This window comes from Labrus mixtus, chromosome 4 (genome assembly GCF_963584025.1).
Source record: "Labrus mixtus chromosome 4, fLabMix1.1, whole genome shotgun sequence".
NCBI classification, from domain to species: Eukaryota; Metazoa; Chordata; class Actinopteri; order Labriformes; family Labridae; genus Labrus; species Labrus mixtus.
The window spans coordinates 3,920,502-3,942,286 of NC_083615.1; the positions used below are offsets into that span (position 1 = coordinate 3,920,502).

The 21,785-nt window shown below is 41.5% G+C and overlaps 1 protein-coding gene across 1 annotated transcript in view; it reads left to right on the forward strand.

Moving 5' to 3' along the window:
• Window positions 1–2,241: 2,241 nt before the first annotated feature.
• LOC132972422 (RNA polymerase II elongation factor ELL) overlaps window positions 2,242–21,785 on the forward strand; it is a 30,327-nt gene continuing 10,783 nt past the window's right edge. The window contains exons 1-4 of the mRNA XM_061035231.1: window positions 2,242–2,398; window positions 5,296–5,343; window positions 18,690–18,817; window positions 19,247–19,401. Coding sequence (XP_060891214.1) covers window positions 2,261–2,398; window positions 5,296–5,343; window positions 18,690–18,817; window positions 19,247–19,401 — 469 coding nt within the window. The 5' untranslated portion in view covers window positions 2,242–2,260. The remainder of the gene's footprint in view (window positions 2,399–5,295; window positions 5,344–18,689; window positions 18,818–19,246; window positions 19,402–21,785) is intronic.

A 21,785-nucleotide genomic window follows, 5' to 3' on the forward strand; every position in this document is an offset into this window, starting at 1 on the left:
AAGAAAGCAAGATGCTCGGCACTGGTCAAGCATTTATATACGAGATGGGGCGGGACTCGTCGCAAAGGAAACAAAGAAAACAGATGCTGGTCAGATGATCATTACAAAGAAAGTGAATTTGTGGGAACCAATTGCCAGGATGTTGCAGTTTTGATAGATAGCAGGAAAAATAAATGGATAATAAAAAAGCAAAGAATGACTGACTGACATGTGATGCAATGTTTTTGTAAATATTGTTTATGATGTACTCTCTCATGTTTGTATAATTCGATTTTTGTTTTGTTTAAATTGGAAATGAAAATCACAACGCTGTTTACTGTCATATTGCAATAGTTTTGTTTTGCAATAGCTTACTTCATAATCGCAATACAAATCAAATGGGCGGCAAGAATCGTGATAGAAATGAATTGGTCCAAATTGTCCCAGCCCTAGTAAGCAAGTGCAGGTTTCAGTGTCTGAGTTCCCCATACCTGGCTTGCCAGCTTTTTCAGCGTTTCTCAAACATTAAGTTATGCAATGGGGTGTGTGAATGGAAGTCCTGATTGTTGTTTGCTTTTCCCAGAGAAGATGGCAGGCTGTTGTGATGAGAAGACCCAGTAAGTGTCGTTCAGCCACCACTTACTTTCCCCATCAGATAGTCGCAAACAGCGTGTCAGCTACTTCTTTCAAGTTCTTCACTAGTCTCATAAACAGCTCTATTCAGCATACACCACAGATTCAACCTCTGCTTCTGCGGGAAAAGTGATGGGAAGCTTATGACGCGTATGACTTGCCGATGGACTTTGACCGGTTAGCTATGATAAATTGATGTTTACAAACCCCTCGCTTCTCTGCACCGCCAACCTCTTCATCAAAATATGGTAACTTGTGGCTCCCAATACCATGGCCATGATAAGAATGCAAACTTGAGGCTTCACAAAGACAGTTCACACACCAATGGCTCTTTCCAATGTTTATATAGTCTAGAAGTTAGACAGGAAAAACAAACTGGCGACTGTGATGCTGAGTCCACAATAATCCACAGCAAAAAAATTGTTGTCCAAGGGGGATTCATTTAATCCACATCCATATTTGTTTCATTCTCCAACAGACACATGGACAGTTAAGGTGTCTTCCCTTTTGCCATTTGTTTGAACAAAAGTACTGAGATTTAATACATTGTGAGATGTTTTTACTTTATTGATGCACAAGAGAAAGTCTTTTTTTGTTTTTTAACTTATTTTCAAATTTGATTTCTTTGGGTTTTGGACTTTTGGTTGGGGGAAACGCTATCGACTTATGTGACTTTCGGCTTACACGAATCAATGGACAATTTTATGGTCAAAATCCAATAATCAATAAAGAAAAATGTATTGATAAATGACTATAGCCAGAACCGCTGTTGTTCAAGAGGGGTGACACATGGCAGCGCATCATACCTGGACACAAGGCTGGGCTGCCTGGGTGAGGGTGTCTGATGATAAGACCCAAAACACCCGGTGGAGGCACATCACTGACGATGTGTCCGGGTTGCAAATCTAGCAGGATTGCTAGAAAGATTGGTGCTGAATTTTTGTTGTTTTGATTTCTGGCCATTGTTGAATGTTTTTGTCCTTGCTCCAGATTGTTGTCTGCTTACATTTGCCCGATGTATACTTTTGGAAAAGTTTGATTTTTATTTATTTATTTTTATATATAATCTCGCCTAGTCTTGATTTATGTTTGAATTAACTTGTTCCTGTGTATTTTGCTGTCGTATGTTCATCCTCTATAAGAATTTGTATAAACATTATTTGTATGTTTTAAATTTGTCAATAAAGACGGATTAAAAAAACAATTTACAGCCTGAACGACACTGAAAGAGGCTGCAATTGCCTCTGTGGTTTTTCAAGAATTAACCAATTCTTACAGAAATTCCTTCAAAATTCATGAACCAATAGGAATGCAGCTTTCAGCTTTACCTAACCCTGTGAAGAAATATATCAAAGACAAATAAATACAATCTGAAACTAGGGGTACTAATGGCTAATGCACGAATTTGACCTTAAAAAGCGAAAGTAAAATAGTTGGCTTGTCTTCCTACTTCCTGTGTGTGTATGTATGTGTGTGTGTGTGTGGGTGTGTGGGTGTGTGTGTGTATGTATGTGTGTGTGTGTGTGGGTGTGTGGGTGTGTGTGTGTGTGTGTGTGTGTGTGTGTGTGTGTGTGTATGTGTGTTAGCCCCTCCCACATGCTCGTGACGTTTCAGTCTGAATGTCGCCAGCAGCCCTTCAGTTGTAGAAATGGCAGCGCTGAGACAGGAGCATCGGTATGGGCTCTCCTGTGGCAAAATCAACAAAAACACCCCGAACCAAACCCTGTATCACGTCAAACTCACTGACACTGCCATCCGGACCCTCGAAGCCTTCCAGAACCTGAAGGTAAGACAATTACACGCTTTAACTTTTGGAGCTTCTGTGTGTTTTTTTTAAAGCGATATTGTCATTTTTTTTTCTCAATCGCCTCTCAACTCCGGGAAATGTAGAATCCTTACTGGAAAAAGCAGCTCTCTTTTTCTTTCTTTCTTTCTTTCTTCCTCTTCTTGCTTGTTCAAAAGGAGAAAAAGTTTAAAGCTGAGCTGAGATGTCGTCGACAAAAGCCTTTAGTGTCTGATAAAATGTTGCTTTTAGGAGGCTGTGATAGGCTACAGTAGGCTTTGAAGAAAGGCAAAAAGATTGATTTATTGTGATTTTAACACTTAATTCCTCCCATTTTGATGAATGTGGGAATTTCATTGAATTAGTTATAAACTCTGAGTAAAAAAAAATAATATATAGTTTGTAGCAGAAATGGAGAAATGCTCGGGCTACTTTGTGTTGTGTTTGTCAGCTTGTTTACCAAATCTCCCGAATACCAAAAGGTTTTTAAAGTTCCCCATATGACAGAGGTTAGTGATTGTAGGCTGGCTTCTCTTACACGACCATAACATTTCAAATTCATTATAGAGATTAGAAGCCAACACAGATCGTTAAATGTATTTTTAAAGTTTTTTTTTTTTTTTTTTTAAATGCCCATTTCGCTCCCGGGAATACATTAATGAACAAGCTATCAAGCAAGTTATAGTGCTCTGAATCAGGAGACTGTTTTTAATGCTTTTATGGTCCATTAGATTAGACTGAGATAATTTAGTCTATGCAAATGGTCTTTCCCAGAGCAGTTCTTGATAAGACAGTTAGGACTTCAGTATATGAGGATCATTTGGAGGAGGAGTGTTTTCCTTCTTGGATGTTCAGCTGTGTGTGCAGTCATCCCAGGGGCTCGGCAAGTTGAACTGAGCTCTTGTGTATTATTGTTTTTAATGCCCCTTTTTTTTTTTTCACGGCTGGAGAATGAGAACCCGCCCAGCTCCGGAGCTCATTGGTCTGTGAAGCAGAGAGTGAACTCCAGAGCTCTCTCTCAGCCTGACAGCTTCCTACCAGACTGCACAGTTTTTTACTACTACAGCTTTCAGAGTCCAAGACCACCCCCAACAAAAACACCACCAGACCCACTCGATGTGGCCTGAAAGATTTACTCTTCTGCTTCTGACAGTTGTTGTTAGTGGATAATATGATTTATGATTTTTAATGTCTGTATTGTGGGTGAGATATCAGTGCGTGCCAACTTATTTTATTGTTTCGGCTTCAGCAACAGATTTACTGTTTGGGTCAGAAAATACTGGAAAATGTCACAATAACAACTGTATATGTTGATTATTTTTATTTCTACGTGAGGCTTTAAAAACAGCAAATATTCCATCTTCAGAAGCAGCATTTATAAACTCAAACCTTATCATACCCCTTGATACAGTTTAGCTAATTATGAGAATCAAGATTTATTAATGACATTGATCAAAAAATACAAACAATAACTTCTGGGTTTGCCAGGTTTAAACAAAGTCTCCTTGATTGTAGCTGTTGGTAATCTATCTGTAAACACTTCTGAATGAGCTGTCAGTTGTAAACAAGTTGTTATTAAACAGTTTGTTCCCCAGTTGCTCAAAATAGAAGACAACAACAAATGCCTGGCAATCCCGCATCTGAAGTATTAGCGGGAAGTAGTTCTGATTAATCCTCTAATTGTTTCAGAAGATGATTATTCACAGACAGATTATTATGATCAACAGATTTTTATTACATTATAAGTTGCATTATGGCAGACCAATCAAAACAATCTGATCATGAAGTGAATCAGAGTTTGGGCCCCCACGGCTGTGTGTGTAATATGTAACAAACATGCTTGAATATTTATTATTCTATTCAATATTAAAAGCGGGCGGATGATGATGAAGAATATCATAACAATACTCCTCCATGGAGAAGATATTTCCCCCCCCAAACCATTAATAATGAATTAAGAGCGCTGTCAATCACAGGCACAGCTGTACCTCACAGATAAAAGTCTCCCATCTATTAACTATGTATCATGTTGCCTCAAAGGCAGACATACTCCAGGGTTTGAATATTCCTTCATCAGCAGGAGGGAGAGAAACAATAACACGTCAAAGCAGGTATAGAGCGTGGGTTTAGGGAGAGCAGCACAGTCCCAAAGCGAGGCACGGAGGGCTTAGCAAAAAAAAATACTTCTTTAAAAGAAAAGTTTCAGAAGAAGCTATGTCCCTCCTCTGGGGTTTGTTGTTGCCTTCAATCATTAAATGATAAACACACGTTGAATGGTATAAGCAAAGTTTTCTGGAGTTTTCTGCTTCTATCAAAAAGTGCTATATAAGTCTATTATATTATTATTATTATTATCAATTGATCACACACTCTCCTCTGACGATTAAGGCAAAAAAAATCGATATGCTTGATCTATAGAAAAGTGGTAGTCATTTTTAAATGGTAAATGGACTTTAGCTTATATAGTGCTTTTACACTGTATGTCACACCTACACATTCTCACACTGATGGTAGTGATCGCTGTGTAGTATCATCCATCAGAAGTAACTAATCCCATTCAAACACCGCCACCGAAGCAGCGGGAGTTAAGTGTCTTGCCCAAGGACACATCGGACATGTTGCCCAGCTGGAGATCGACCCGGCGACGACTCTACCAACTGAGCCACAGCCGCAGTTTAACAGCACAGCTAGTTATTAAAATAGGAAACGCGACGACTCGATTGAGGAAAGTTAAATTAAGCCTTCCTCGTTACTCCAGACTGCTGCCATCCAGAGAAATCCACTTTGCAGTGCTGTCTGTTTATTGATAACATATGAGCTATTGATTAGATTAAACCTGAACGTGACTCCTGAATCAGTAACCAGTTTCACCTTCCTCTCTCTCTCTCTCTCTCTCTCAGGCATCCCTATCGAATCAGCCAGCCATTTGCTTCAAGGGGAGCCAGGGGGTAAGACGTTTTGCATATACTCTCCCAAATGCCTCCCTAATTGAATTCTCTAATTAGTTCTGATTTGCTGTGGAGCACACTTGTGACAGTCACTCTGCTCGTCAGTTTTGGTCTTAAGCGTTCAATAGGCAGAGTGATGTTTGTACAAAGACGCCGGCCTCTCGGGACTTTTGGTTTTTGTGCAGCCTGTAGATTATGTTACCTTGTTGGAGTTTTTTTTTTTTTTTTTAGCCTGAGTGACAGTTGCCATTGATTTATTCATTTGTACTGTGTCGTGTCATCCTCGCTTGCATGTGGTCATTTAGAGAAGAGCGACATCATCTAAAACCTCTGGAAGCAAAAGGGCAGTGATATGAAAGTGTAAGGCATTCACTTCAAAATGTGAATCCATAAATACAAAGAAAAAGGTTTGGATTTGATCTGAACCAGGGTCCTTTTTCTCAGTTTAATCCCCTCTCAACTCAACATCAGAGCCATATAAAATCTTTGTATAGTATTTGTGTGTGATGTATGTGTATATATATATATATATATATATATAAGGAGGTAGTTATATATGCACTTTATGTAGGTGAAGGGCATTGTAAAATCAGCAGAATGAGGAAGAAGATAGGCCCGCACACTCGCTCAAATGCCAGCTGATTGGTTGGTACAGTGCATGCTACATTTCTGCAAGAATGAAGGTCCAGCTCATACACCCTGCCCCCTCTCTTCCTACGCTTTTTAACCAGAAAATATACATTGCTTAAAACAAGAAACTTTTTGGAGTTATTTCAAAAGCATATATAAGTAATCAGTTAAACGTTTTGGGCCAAATAACGTGCGCTAACTTTTCACTTAGCCACATTGAGCTAACATGCAGTATAGCACATGTTCTTCATAAAGGTGACTTCAGGACTTTAGTGTTTCTCTAACATTCAGAGAATGAAAAAAACAAAACTGTAGAACTTGTTTTTCAGGATTTTGAGATAGTCATCATGTTTAATCAACAAAAAAACATGATAAACACAAAATGTTTTTTTTTTACTCTACAGTGAATGTGTTCCACTTCCGCACATTCCTGTAAAACGTTGGTAAATAAAGATGCCTGTGTCCGGCTAGTTTACAGCGCTCTCCCTGCCTCGGCCTGCTATTAGGCTACTACACAATTTACCACACACAATCAGCCGTCTCTAAAAGGAGCCGTTCTAATCCCTGCAAGAGCCGATTGCATCGACGAAAGTGACTTTGCTTTGTACACAAATGCCGGATTGTGCGCTCGCATCGGGCCCATGGCAGCCCTGAAGACAGGTCGTGCTGTACCCCCAGGCTGCTAGCCAGGTTACTGGGTCAGGCTCGGCAACTGGGGAGTGCTTTGTTCAAGGGAGGGGGGGGAGGGCGAGTGTGCGAACCCCGGGGAGCCCCCAACGCCTGTTGTCTCTGAAAGATTGGAAATACAGGAATGATACATGAACACAGGAATTTTTTCTTTTTGCCGACAGCACATGATGAAAAATATGTCAGGAACAAATAATCTCTGTAAACATGTGCTGGAACATCTGTAAAAAAAAAAACCGGCAGCTACATTAACAAGCCTATAAGAGTGTGTCTGTGGAGAAATGTTAAGTGAGAGCAATTTAAGTGTTCTTTAATCACTGAATGGGATTTGGTGATTATATCACGGCTGGCACATTACATATTCAAATTGCTTTGCGGAATTTGAGCACCCGGCTCCCTCCCCCCTCCGACAATAGTCCCCCCCCCGAGCTGGACGACTGGGCATTAATGAGGTAGCTGCAAACATCGGCGGCGGTGGGGGGAGGCCAGATTAAGCCGTTAGAGAGGGGGGGAGGATGTTGGTGAACATGGCTGTGTAGCATATTACAGACAGAGAAGATCACAAGTATCTATGTCGAGCAGGTTGGAGGTTTATAGCGTCACAGGTGTAGGTCCTCCATTTTTTTTTTTTTATCTCCTGGGTTAAGTATTTGCCGGAGCTCATCCCTTTCCACCAAAAAGCATCACTGGGGTCAAGAGGTCGTGTGGTGCACTGACAGCTACCAGCTGTAGGGCCTCGATCGCTGGAGCCAACGACTGCTCCCCCTCTGTCACATTTCCTGTAAAAGGGCACTTCTAGGGGCCACAGAAACCAGAGGAATTCTTCAAATCACTGTCCTGGCGTCAACTCAGGGGAATCAGCGGTACCAGAGGCCACGGCTTCTATCAAGAAATAGCACGCTGAGGTTTTTTCAACATGCCGCTCTCTCTTACCCCCGTGGCATTTTAGCCCCTGCTGTTGTAAACTGTCTGCCAAGCTTCGTAATCATGCGTTGAAAGACTCCAGCTCTTATTCGACTCTTAAAAACCGGTGCTCAGTGCAACTGTGAAACGTGCAAATCACAAATAAATCTAGTTAACATTCCCTTTTTTTGGATGGGGTTATAGGGGAACAGGCTCCTCCTGGATAATATTGGAGGAAAGTGAACTGTATGGGCTTGATCAATAACCATCGTCTGGAGCAGTGAATAAAAAATAAAAAAGGACACTGTGATGCAACTAGTAAGAAATAAGAGAACTAGAGGGCTAAGTACGTTTTTTTTCCCCCCCATATTTCATTGAAGCTCGAAAGATTCTTGATTTTCGTTGAAATAATCACCAGGGATTAAAGAATATAGTCAGAGCCGGTCTGCGTTTCCCATGGCCTGGAATTTCACATCCTAGTGCTCGTTTTCCTCTCGGGCCGACAACGGCGCCTGTGTGTGTTTGCATGATCCATATCCACTTTGTGAGAAATGAAGCTTGTGTTTCTTTCTTACTTATGAGAGCCATCCTGCGGGCGGCACGATGATTAGGAAGTAGTGCGAGGAAAATAGATTTTTTCTTGATGTCTGTGTTGCACCACTGGGTTGAAAGTTTCACCGGCGTATAATGTTGTCGCAGTAAAAACACAAGTTTGAATATGGTATGTTAATGCTGTATCAGGTGTGACGTCAGTTTAATTTCCTCCCCACGTCATAAATGTTGAACTTCAGAATGCGAGAGTAATTGTTTTTTGTTTATGGCCTCTGTCTGTATTTATGTGCGCAGCTGTCACATGAAGGCAGCCGCGTTGGGGATGAGGGGAATGCAGAGGCGCTTTTTTAGAGATATTCTTTATGACGACTGTGTGTGAAGAGGTAGCTCTCTCTCCCCCCCCCCTGAGCCCCCTCCCTCCCCCCTGAGCTCTCTTGATTATTTTTTGCCATTTCGCCCCGTGCCTCGGCTGAATCCTTAGGAGACATCAGGGCCTCTATCTCATACACGGCTTGCTCTGACTCGACCCCCCACCATCACGCAGCTTTGCCTCGCCTCCTGCCTTCACTGCAAATAAGCTTTTTTTTTTTTTTTTCAGTGTGCGAGTGTGTGTGTGTGTGTGTATGTGTGCATTTTTCCTCTCCTTTTTTTTTTCTTTCTGGAAGCTAATTAGAATAACAATAACAGGAATGTGGTCTGAGAGCCGTCCTTTCCCAGTGGCACACAGCAGTGAGAGGGAGAGCTGTCCCACGTGTTTCTGAAAGGGCACACGCCGCTCTATTCATCCAGATGTGTTAAGCGAGGCAAAAGTCTCTGTGTTCTCGGCTCGTCTGAGGCCCACTGTTTATGCGCCGCCAAGTCGGCCTTAGGATCTGTAGATCACACAGTATATATTTTTAGGAACAAGCCTCATGAGATCCTGAAGAGGACTTTTTTTCTCGAGTTAGCTCCTCTGTCATTATTGTCGTCTTACGCTTCAGACAAGCTTCAAACACAATTTTTTTTTTTTAAGTGATCCCATGGTGGCTGTGGCAGTGTTTTAAGAGGATTTTATAGTTACAAGAGTGCAGTGAAAGATCAGAAATCTGTGGCACTAACTGGGCGGGCAGTGCGATCAAAGGTGGCCATAAGGGTATAAGAAACTCACAGAGAGTGGAGTGTTTCTTGTTGCTGCTTTGTTTTGTTTCTCATTTACATTCCACGCTAATCCAGAACCACTCCGACTAAAGATGTAACAATCACCCAGGCTAACAGGAAATAACAGGAAGAAAAACTCTCAACAACAACACAGACTGATTTGAATAAGAGAGTGAATATGCTGATTTAGATATTCTTTAAAGGCTTTATATGTGATTTTTCACACTTAAATATAATATAAATCAAGTATATCCTCTGAAAATAACTCTGTGAGTCATGACTGTCTACAATGGGTGTAACACCCGAGTCCCACTGTCTGTGATGTTTTCAGAGTTTTCAGAGTCCTATCTTCACTTTGTTTACATCGCCCGGACAGCCGGCTGACTCCTCCCCTCGTGTATAAAAGTTGTTTAATTGAGGGACTAGAGAAAAGAAGAATAACATACTGTACTCACTGCTTAACTGTGTTTCTAGATCACGCTCATTTCAGGTAAATTTACATGCAGTGTGAAGATACGAGCACAATAAAGATCGCTACCGTTAGCATGCTAACACAACAATGCAGCGCGAGTTGTTTTGGTTTCATGCTGGTGCTCAAGGGCGACATCTGCTGGATCAAAAAAATCACATATAAAGCCTTTAAGTGATAGACTTTACATCCTGAATATCAGCAAACAAAGATTTGAAAATTCTATTTGAACAGCCACTATATATTAGTGTAAAAGCAGTGAACCTGAAAAGGAAGTATAACTGGTAATTAAACATTTTAGGACGGTTAGCTTACCATGCATTTTGGTATTCGATTGGTATTAAAATTCAGGCGTTGACAGTAAGTTTCCCATCACCTTTAAAATGTATTGCTCTATTTATTGTGTTCTCAGAAAGATCAGCTACTTACACTAAGGGAGCTGTTTACATCTTGTAGCTCACCATTGTGCTATCGAACTGAGTTCAAACCAGGATTTATACTTATCTTAAAATACTGAGCTGACTAAATGGACGCTATCTTTAAAAATGGAAATCAATGTTACAGTCTTACTGTGCCCCACTGTTTATTATTAATCAACCATTAAGTCATAAGTTGTTGTAAAGAAAGAGCAAAGTTTAGAAAGAGGACACATTCTGTACAGTGTACAGATTTCTTAGCACAAACATTTTTTCTCGGACTTCAAAAAAATGCAGAACAACAGGATATGAGCAACACTCACACTGTAAGCAAGCATGGCCATTGTTATTGTGTACAGAGTTTAAGTCTCAGCTGTGGCTCAACCCTGAGGCGTTTGAAACGAACACCGAGGAGTTATTGTTTAACTTAAGACAGAGAGGTTTACCAGTCTTATGTAACACTCTGAGGTTTGTATTGGAAAGGAACACACCTCTTTAAAAGACTATTTATAGTCGCTTCTTACTGTAAACTTCAGAATATAAAAAGTCCCACATATACTGCTTTATCTGGTTTGAAAACATGGAATTTAAACAATTGGTTTCAAATGTAGTCAGGTATAATATGTACACAAGAAATGCTGATACTTCTAAACTCACAAAGCAACTGAAAAATCCCTGTCTTTTTTTTTTTTTTACACCTGTGATTTGACAGCTCAAGCACTTTCAATGTGTTGTTTGGTGTACTCCTGCAATCCATGCAGCCCAGGTTTTTTCACATCCCAGTGCATGTTTTGGATTTTCTCGTCAGTCTTCAAGTTTCCGCGCAAATGAATCAGGTTTGGACATACTTTCCAATGCACAATCTGTGAATTGTTAAAGGATTACAGACCGCCTGTTTGTGTGGAGAGAAAAGACCAGTAATGGAAGTATACTGCAACAACTCCTCGGGCAAGTTTTGTTGGATTGCCCCAGTGAAACGGCCTGGGTTTAACAAGGGAGACACACTATAGCAATTAGTTCATCTGAGGTATAAAAACCAGCATTTTAAAGGGAATTTCCTGACTTTGCCATCATTAAATGGCAATTAGGCAAGGATTTAGAGTGGTGGATCCGTTTACAGGAAAAAAACAGTCTTACATTTTCTAAATGAGTTCAAGAAATTAGGTTTATAGTTGTAATGCTACCAATACCAGAATGTATCAGAAACTCTCCCGATAAAACCTGATATATGATATTGGGTTATCAGCAAGTGTGCAAATCAATACTCCAATCTAAAACCAAAGACCTATAAAACATGGACGCAATCTCAATGACATCACCCGTTGGTTTCTGATGCTGACCTTCAAAGGCCATTGATGATGGTCGCCATATTGGAAATCAGGGCTGAACAATATATCGTTTCAACACAGCAATGTGCAATAGTCATATCGAAGGACATGCGATGTCAATGAGGCACGTCATGCTGCCACTTTTTTTGTTGTTTGATGCAAACAAATTCAACCAGTTTTCTTGTTTTCCATGACATATTTACAATGAAAGTCTCTGTGATACTGACCATTGTGCATGTAGAGTCCATGTGTCCATACTGTGGCTTCCCCGGCCTGATGCTTGAGGCCGATGCTCATTTACACAAGGTGGATTTAACATTAAATAATTCCGCCTACCAGGTATCTGCTTGTTATTGTTGTGGACACGATTACATACCGATAAGCACCGTCAACTGAGCGGATGTGCCGCTCATTGTTTACTTTATTAGCTACACCTGAAGCACATGATGAAGACAAATGTGAATCTCAGGCGACCCAAGACAGTGAGCTTTGGTTTAATCAGAGGTGACTATCACTGTGCTCGTCATGCACACTAAACATAAGTTTGAACGTCGTTGATGACAGTGACACAATAAAAAGTCACAAGTTTTATTGTTAAGTTTATGAAGAAATGTGTCGCTCTTCCTTTTCTCTCTCTCCACGTTTGTGTGCGTCAGAGTCGCTGTCAGAGGGCTGGACTCGGTGTGTGATGAAAGTAGGAGGGGGTTTAGATTTGAAAATGACTTTTAAGACCATAATAATAAAAAGTGTGATTGAGTTTTCAATTGATGTTCATAAAATAAACTGCATTTATCGTTTTTTTTAATTTTTATATTGCAAGATATATTGCAGAAAGCAAATATTTTATTGCAAATGGAAATGCCGTCTCACACTAACTTTCTGTCAGCCTAATAATAGACAAAGAGCTGCAGCTGAGGTCGGCCTTAAGTTGTCTGACAAACAGCTACAACGTGCTGTAATCCTTCATAAAATCAAACCGTATGACTTATAAAAGTATTCAGCCCCCATCCCCCACATATTGTGTGTGCGGATAAAGAAATAAGCAGACCTAAGTTGTTTTTTTGTTCCAGCCTGTAAACATGTTTAAATCTGCTGTAAAAACAGTGATTTTTAGAATGGGGTGCGTATGTGACTTCTGATGCTTTTGCGGCCGACCTCAAGTGGACACTCAAGGAACTGCAGGTTTTGCACCTATGCATTGGCTTCATTCTCCAACACAGGAAGTTGCTGCTTGTCTAAAACCAACATTTATTAGCACCCCAAAAGAGGACTAATTTCTTCCTTACCAAAACAATGGCCTGCACACACACGCGACTACGGTTTAGAGTGCCTAAGAAGACCAGTGCGCTGCTTACATGTTACATTAGCAAAGCTAGCATAATGTCAGCCATCAGTGTGTTCCAAAACCATCTCTTAAGGATGTCGTTTTTGACACTGGTAAAAACTGTTTTTTGGAAACAGGAAAACCGTTAAAGTCTTGTGCTCAGCTGACGCTAGTGTTAGCTTAGCTTACGTCTAGGTCTAGATATCTGTCTTCAAGCTCTTCAACGATAACAATGTGTTATTTTTTTAATTGACTGGTATTTGAGGAATACTTTGTGCAGTCAATGTTTTTAAGATATCTGAATCAAAACTATGACTATTGGAATCAGTATTAGGAAGAAAAGAATAGCACCGGATTGTCTTAGCATACAAGGCAAGAAACTGTGTCCTATCATTCAAAATAGGCTTTTAAAAAAAATCTCCATCCCTCTTGTGTATGAAGAGGAGGGTACCTACAGTGAGAACGGGGGTGGGGGTTGTCAGGAGTGGGGGAGACAGAGAGTGTTTGTTGAGGTTGACAGATTAGCCCCAGCCTCTTGGAAAAATACTGATTCTGCTTGGCATAACAGGCAGTACCTTGGGGGGATGCTCGACAGTTGCCCATCCCCATATCCCCGCACCAACTCCCGTCAGTCCCCACCCCCCCCCCCCACCCCCCCACCCCCTCTTTCTTTTGCTTTCCTGTCCCTACCAACCCCCCTCAATGAATAGATCCTCAAGCACAGGAAACCATCACATCCATCCCGGTGACTGAAAAGCGTGATTTGGACAGTAAGAAGGGATGTCACGCGTTAGGTTTGGGTACAAATGAGTCATCGTGTTTCAAGCTTTTGAACGGTGAAGAGGAGTAATTAATATTACCCCCCCCCCCCCCCCCCCCCCCCCCCCCCCTGTGTTTTACAGAGATTTGTCAACATCACTGCGCTTGCTCATTTTCCATGTGACACAGAAAAAAATGGCTTAAATTGCCAACTTGTTGATTTAAAAGAAATATGATCTCAACTTTATGCAAAAATAAATGTGAAACCAGCGACAAAGACACTTGCTTCATCCTGGATCCATCCCCCCATTTCTCCGCTGAGTTGCTCGTCACATTCCTAAAGAAAGACTTATTTAGGGCCATCCCTCATGCACTGGCTCTACTGGGAGCCACCAACACTCCCACCCCCCCTCCCCTCCCCTCCCCTCCCCTCCATGCGCACACACCCAAACCCCCCCTCTCTCTTCACCCTCCGACAACACACAGCCACACGTCCCCGCTGTTCATGAATAATCCAGGCGGGCCGACAGCCCATTGCACTCAGCTTCGTGGGGGGAAGACGCTAGAACAAAAGACAGGCGGCTACACAGAGCGGCTATGGCTGAGCTGGCCTCAGATGAGAAGACAATGGTAACTAGTGTCAGTACAGACAGGGGCAGGAGGCAGAGACTTCAGAGTAAATCACATATCCATGCTCCCTGCTCCCGTCTCTCTCTCTCAGTGTTGCCACGCCAAATACCAGAGCTGGGAACCCTGCCTTTTTTTCGAGCAAAAAGAAGACAGGGAGAGAAGCCATCCTCTCTCATCTCTGCCTGCAGATGTTTGGCTTGGAAAAGAAAGTAGATCCCTTTTAGTGAAGCTATTTTCCTTCACCAAATGGCAGGGTTAAGAACTTCGTTTTAACCCCATCAAACGATGAGCAGTTCAAACATGCTTCTGGGAGTTAAAGTTGACATTTTTACAAGGACATCACCCACTGTGTCTTTTGTCCTTGTTCAACCGCTGAACCCCCCCCCCCCCCCCCGCCAAGATTTTCTGTTCCAGTCCAGTTCACACCTTACAACAGCTTGAAAGTATTTGACATCTCCTAACACACACACACACAGGCCTTGGAGTAGCAGATGTGGCCACAGAGGCAGTTATTGTAGCAGTCCTGCTCTCCACAGGGGGGGGGGGGTGGCTCTGACAAGGTGCTAAGGATTGCCCCGCGGATGCCATTTGGTGGCTCTGACTGTAAACTGTCCAACGGCTAAACTTTTATTCGAGTCACTACAATGGAGGGCATTACTGCACAGAGCTCTCAGTACTGCCTCTTTTAATGTCAATACTAACACTCTGACGATGTTAATGCCCCATTAAGCTCCTCTGTGATTGATTAATCATCAGATTAAAGGATGCACGTGATTATAATTTGAGCGCACACGCAATTTTAATGACTGCTTTCCCTAATTCCAAACCGGACAAATGATGGTGATTTCACTGTTAAGTCAGTAGTTATTCATTTACTACCACACTAGGAGTAGAGAAATCCACAGACGCATCAAAAATACTGGAAACATAAATATCTTAAGTGCATTTTTGAAAACCCTCCATTGGCATGCACTTGAATATTGAAAGAACTTCAAAAACCTCTTGGTTGAAGGGCAGAGTCATGAGCGTTATTTAGCTCATTTCATATCACCATTCCCTTATCGTCAGAACATAAACAACATGTGAGTCAAATGCTACTTTTGGTGTCTGTTTCACTCTTTAAATCTAACAGTTCAGAAATGCACTTCAAACCAATTAGGTGTGAGAATTCTAAAAATCTTTCAACAACAGTTTGGTGAAGTCGTGTGTCAGACATTCTGTCAACTACATGTCAACAACAAGTCATTAAGCTATTAATATCTGAGCTCTGCTGGCCCTTTTTATAAACCCTTCTTGTGTGTGCTTTATGTCACTCATTAACTATTTTTAGGATTAGGATTGAAACATGAGTTTGTTTTTGTTTGTTCACTGACGTCTGTTGTTTGTTGTCTCCAGAAAATTAACTGATTATAGTCTTGTGTCTCTGTTGGGGTTAAACCATCAGCTAGATATTTGACCCCTCTTCCCTGTATGTCCCCTGAGGGAGTAAGGGGCTTCCTCTGACTAAGAAAAGAAAAAATGACACCACACACACACACACACACACACACACACACACACACACACACACACACACACACACACACACACACACACACACAGTGTCATGATCAGAACCAAACCTCCCTATGGAGTTGTCTATGACTCAGCGTCTAATATCCACACCTTTTACGTGACTGACAGCAGCTACAGGATTTACAAACCTGTCGGTACAAGAAGCCGAACATAAGCTGTCATCTCATCTGAGCGGGTGACATAATCATCAAATATGCAATTATTCTTTAAACGGCTATAAGCACAAGTGGATTTTGTAGTTTAAATTAAAGCTGTAAACCGCAGGCTGTTCAGACCACATTGTGTTGGCTAGCAGAGAGATTATTATGAATTGAGCAGGTAACATGATTATTAATATGGTATTCTTCTGTGATGTGTAAAGTAAGGGAGGCATCTCCTTCTCTGCTAAATAACCAGATTTTTGTTTGTTACCACCGCTTTTGCTTTTCCAATAAATCGACTCTGACAATTTAAGTCAAACAATTTACCGTTCTCAAATAAGGAAACATGTTTTTTCCCTTAACAATTGAAAAGTTGAACTGAAAAGGGAAGAAGTCTCCCCGTCTCTTTCTGCCAATGTCAGTATTTACATTTGAAATATTTGTCACTGGCCAAAAATACTTTCTTCATCTGTAACTTAAAGAGACTTTTTTTTTGCAGTTAGTCAGCACTCTGTCTGTCAAAACACACACTGTTACAAAAGTATCTGGAGTAAGTTCCTTTTAGCCACTCTCTGGGCCTGTAGCTGACATGTTTGGTCAAGCCTTTTCAGCTACTGTTAGCTAGATGTTACTGTGTAACTGACACTGGTGGCTTTGTTAATTTCCCTTTTGCTGCATGTTGAAATGTGTTGCTGATGATCGGCAGAACTGACATCCACTATTGCAAAGATTACAATATGTTTTCTAGTTTTTGTATGGATTAAAAATGGGATATTACATGGTTATCAGTACGCTTTAGGCAGATTGTGTTACATCCAGTGTCAAGGCAGGTATGTTCTTGTTTCCAGGCTTTTTGCTATGCTAAGCTAATAGAATAACTAACTAGCTCTTCTGGTAACAAATGGGCATAACTAATACTTGAATTTCCAAGAGTGTCAAACTAATAGTAATAACTAATAATAAACTAATATTTTGACACTCTTGTTTTATTCTTTAACTGTGCTTTACATGTCCAGGCTTATGTTCCAGTGTTAGTGAGACAGGCCTCCTTCAGGAGTCAGCAACTGGAAACTAATGGGTTAAATGACATATGGTTATGAAGCTTGAGAAGGAAGCCGTGAATAAAACGGGGGCGACCTCTGAACAGTCTGACCTGAGTGACATTGATTAGAATTAGAATGTGAAGTGTGCACGGTGGCATGGACGGGGCTGACAGGCAAATCTAATGCATGGCTGGAGGGGGGGATCATACTGCTGCCATGGACTGAAAAGAGGGGACTAGTGGTACTATTGCGATGCTAAAATGTGTGAACATGTGCTCTCATCGCACAACATGTTGATGCTTTTGTTTGGCAACACTTGCATTTAACAAAAAAAAAAAACCCACAAGGCAGTTCTTCTTCTGCAGCGCTTAGTTGTAACCTCATTTTAAGGACTTGTTGCTTCTAATTTTGGTCAAGGCGGGCCGGCCACTGCTCCCCTCTCTTAAAGTAATAAGTCCTGAGGACATGGGTTCTGTCTTGTCCCAGCTCACTTTGATGCTTTTTTTCGGGTTGATGGTCCTTAATTAGCATAAAAGCCAAGCACAGACATACGCTGGACTCTCATGTGAACACTCATAACATAAATAGGTCAGAATTAATAGTCAGCTGTGTGTCTCAAGTGTCCACGGCCGTGCAGGCTGCTTTGAGTTTTTTGTGTTGACATGGGTGGGCCTGTGCACATGAAGGAAAGCTGGAGGCTGATGGGGGGCTGGGTGAATGGCATTCGTTTGGGTTTTAAAAGAGGAGGAGGGGTGTCGAGCAGAGCAGAGGAGAGGAGAGGAGAGGAGCCGTTCATTGGCTCTGTGTAAAAAAAAAAACTGCTTATGGCTTTGCTGCATGACTGGGCATTTGTGACAGCTATAGTCCTGCCTGCCACATCTGCCAGGGACACTGTGCTCTCAGCCGGTCGGCTTATAATCAATCACTCACGAATGATAAGTAAAGAGGCGGCTTCGGGTCTGATTGACCGATGTGTTTTTAATTTGATTCTTAAAGTAAAAGAGCTCTGTGTTAACACAGCGTATGCATATATGTTGATAAAGGAGGGGCTATAACGTTTGGCCTACTGCTGACGGATAAACTATCAACAAAAGTAGTAAGCTGTTTATTTTTCAGCTGCAGGTGGTGCAGAAAAGAGTAGCTGCTGTTAAAAAGGGGACGAGTAACCTGTCCTCTTAGTGGAAGTAGGTTTTTGGGTCGTTTGATGTAACATGTTATGTCCCCGGCTGAGATAGGACTTCAACCTGCTGGTTTGTTTGTCAGAGAGGAGGTTATCCGCTATACTATTGTTGTGTTTTTGCCTTTCAGTCAGACTCCCCCCCCCCCCCCCCCCCCCCCCCCCCCCCCCCCCCCCCTCATGATGGGCTACAGGTCATCCTCACTGACCTGGGAAGTCCCACATAGCCTCTGTGATTGGCTCAAATGGAAGATTATTTAGGGCACATTCAATTGCGTGAGAAAATAAAAGATTGAGCTGCCTTGATGATTTACTTTACTGTTACTATTCTATGTTTTGTACTTTGACATTATGCTGATTAAGATCATCTTGAAGTGATAAAAACATGCTTATTACATAACACAGTGCTCACATTAGGAGTGCTACTGGACGGTGTAAAACTGTGCATGGTTAAAAATACCACAAAAAAAAACAAAGTAGGCTACTAACCTGGGCTTAGATTCATGTTTTGACATGTATTTTTTCTCTTCTTAAACCTTGTACCTACTGATGTCATTCTGTTGTTTCTCTTTTTAGTACCTGAAGATCCCAGCACCGACCCCAGAATCCCCCGAAGGTTTCAGGGTCTTCTCGTTCTACCTGTCCAGTGACAGCAAAGACAAGCCCCAGTCCAGCTTCGACTGCATTCACCAGTATGTCTCGGGGTGAGTAGCACAAATAACTCTTTCCACAGTCGACCACAAATGGAATTTGTAATAAATTTAGTGTCGGGCTCGGCTGTGACCGCGGGGCTTCACTGAACAGTGGCGTGTCTCTTCAGTACTACAACAGAAAGGACCGCTGTCGGGTACTTTCAAACAAGACTACAATAACACACCCAGGGCTGACGTGCCACAAACTGACCACAAAGGTGTGACCGGTAATGATCGAGAACAGAGGGATAGTGTCTGAGGCGTTGCTACTTTTAAAGTGTTGGGTGAAATGGTCGAATTGGACTTTTTATTGGTCTTAAGCCTTATGACACAGCCTTGAATATGACTGTATGACAGCCCAAAAAAACAGCAATTTAATAGAGCAAACCCAGAGAATTTGTAAACCTGACCTCCTCCTTCTGCTCCTTCCTATTCTTACAGGGAGGGCAAGGACCACCTGGAGGGCCAGGGCAGCATTCAGGACAAGATCACAGTCTGCGCTACAGACGACTCCTACCAAACGACCCGGGAGCGCATGTCTCAGGTGGAGAAGGACATCTGGAGCCGCTCAGCGATTGAAATCAAACCGGGGCCGAGTAAGCTTTTTACTTAATAACTGTATGCGCGCTGAAGTAGTCTTAGCCTTGAAGCACGTAGGGATCAAGGACAGATAACAAGAGTGTTTTTTGTCATGTTCCCAGAAAGCTTCTGAACCATTGCTTCTCACCATTTCATCCTGCTGGTAATTGCCATATGGCGTGGGAGTTATCACATAATTGATCAAAGTGCTGCGTCGCAGTAATTCGTGCAAGAGAGATGCTGCTCTTTCTTGTAATTTCTCTTTCATTCGGACCAGATTCCGCAGGCACAGGGCCAGCTTGCCTGCCAGCAGCAATTATAAGATTGAGTTTGCCAGAAGTATGTGCTAACAGGTCTCATGCAGATGAAGTTCTGCGTAAAATGTAATTACACTGACTGGAGTTTAATTGACTTTCATTTGAACAAAGTGTATCATCTAGAAGAAGGCCACATTAACATGGAGCGATCTGAATAAACATGCAGTCTATGGAATTAATTCTCTTTGATTTTAAGGTACTTGAACTATGCTTAAATTGACCATGCTGCCACTTTATGACAGATCTTGCCGTGAGGCTTCATGATATATGGAGGTCCTGTGTGATATTTAAATGCTAAGTGCAGATGATATTTTATGAATGGATATATGATGGTTTGGGGTAATTGCTGTAGAAGTCATCTGTTGGAAGCTGTTCCTACACATTACATGGCATGCTTTTCTGCAGAAATAGACTCTCAAAATAAATTAAACATATCTGGCATATGTTATTCGTGAAAAACATGTTATTAGAGGACAGCCATTATACTTAAATATGTCTTTTTAAGCAAATGAGCGTCCTTTCGCGTATAAGTACGTTAGAAAGAGAACTAAACAAGTTATGGATCGTCGTATGTGCCATACACAGTGGTGCACACGGTTGTTTTGTGGTGACTGACTGTCTTTTTATGGTACAGTAATGCTATGCTCATCAGGAAAAATAGACCGACTTAGAATTGCAGGTTGCAGAGTAGAAAAATGTTCACAATTGAGATAATAATGTGGGATTTTACAGTTATGCTGCGTTCAGGGGAAACAAGCATGACAGATGGGCAACTGATTCGTGTCTAAACCAGGTGTTGGACAAGTTTGAAAAAGGTCATCTACATAATTTCTTTAGGTTTTGAAAATATTAACATTTCACCTTTCATGAATATCAAATGATCTTCCTGTATAAAATGCCGCTAAAGATGTAAAATAACAGCTTAAAGGGTTTTGTTTTCTTTGTTTTTGCACATATCTTTGCTAATTTATGTTGTGAAAAACTTCAAAGTATGACAGTTTTCGTAAGTGAGACATCACTGCCACTTCAGGAAATATCTTCAACAAACACTGCATTGAGAGTCTTCAAAACTTCCCTCAAGCTGTTTTATTTCACTGTCAAACAATGGTTCTAGTTGCTGCTTGTCTGAAATGTGGCAGTACAGGTTGTTTCAGTGCAGGAGGGATATTTGCCGAAAATCTTTGTGGTGTTGAAACAAGCTCCAACAAGACTTGCATGATTTTTTTTTTGCACAGGTGATACAACACGACTATTTATAACTTCAGAGGAACACTGTATCCATTGGAAACCCACGAAAACATGTTTTAAGTCTAAATATCTAAAACATGAGCTGTCAAGCTGTGTTGCAACACATCCTGTAAACACATATGACACCTCTACAGTAAGGTCCCTGTGAAAGTGTCATTAGCCTTCGTCCTATAGAAACCTCCAAAGTATGGCTTAAAGTTGTAATGAGATTACGGTAGATATCTATAAGCATTCCCTGCTCTGGCCCAACAGATTTAGTACTGCGACAGGAAGAAAGGGCCTCTCTATGTTAGGTGGTTTAGTTTCCATGCTCCTCTGTTTACTCAGCAGTCAGCGAACTCTTCTGTCAGCCACTTTCACTGCTCTCCACTTGCAACAACACTGACTCTGCACATGAAAATAGAACAAATACTGACGTGCTCAGAGTATCTTTGTATATATATTGCCTTTTTTTTGACTCGGCTAAAAGTGCACAGCACATGCACTGTATCTGTTGTGTAGACTGCATGACAGTACAGGGATAAAATAAAGAAAGTGTTTTAGACTGCCTCTCTTTAAAATAAGGGTATGATTGGAACACTGGCCTGAAGACTGGATCAGGAATGATGTGTTGGCTGTGCTATTACAGGATACTCTGAACCCATGTAAATCCTGTTATCAGATCAGTTATAACCTCCCTGCACTTGTCCGATATGCTTAAGAAAGTCACCACATGGCCCTTCAGATACAGCTTTAGATTATTACTAGTCTACCTTTCCGATTCACTTTCACTTCTCCGAGACTCTGCTCTTATCTAACACAAATGTTTTCTCAAAACTCTGCTGTGTGTGCCTTTT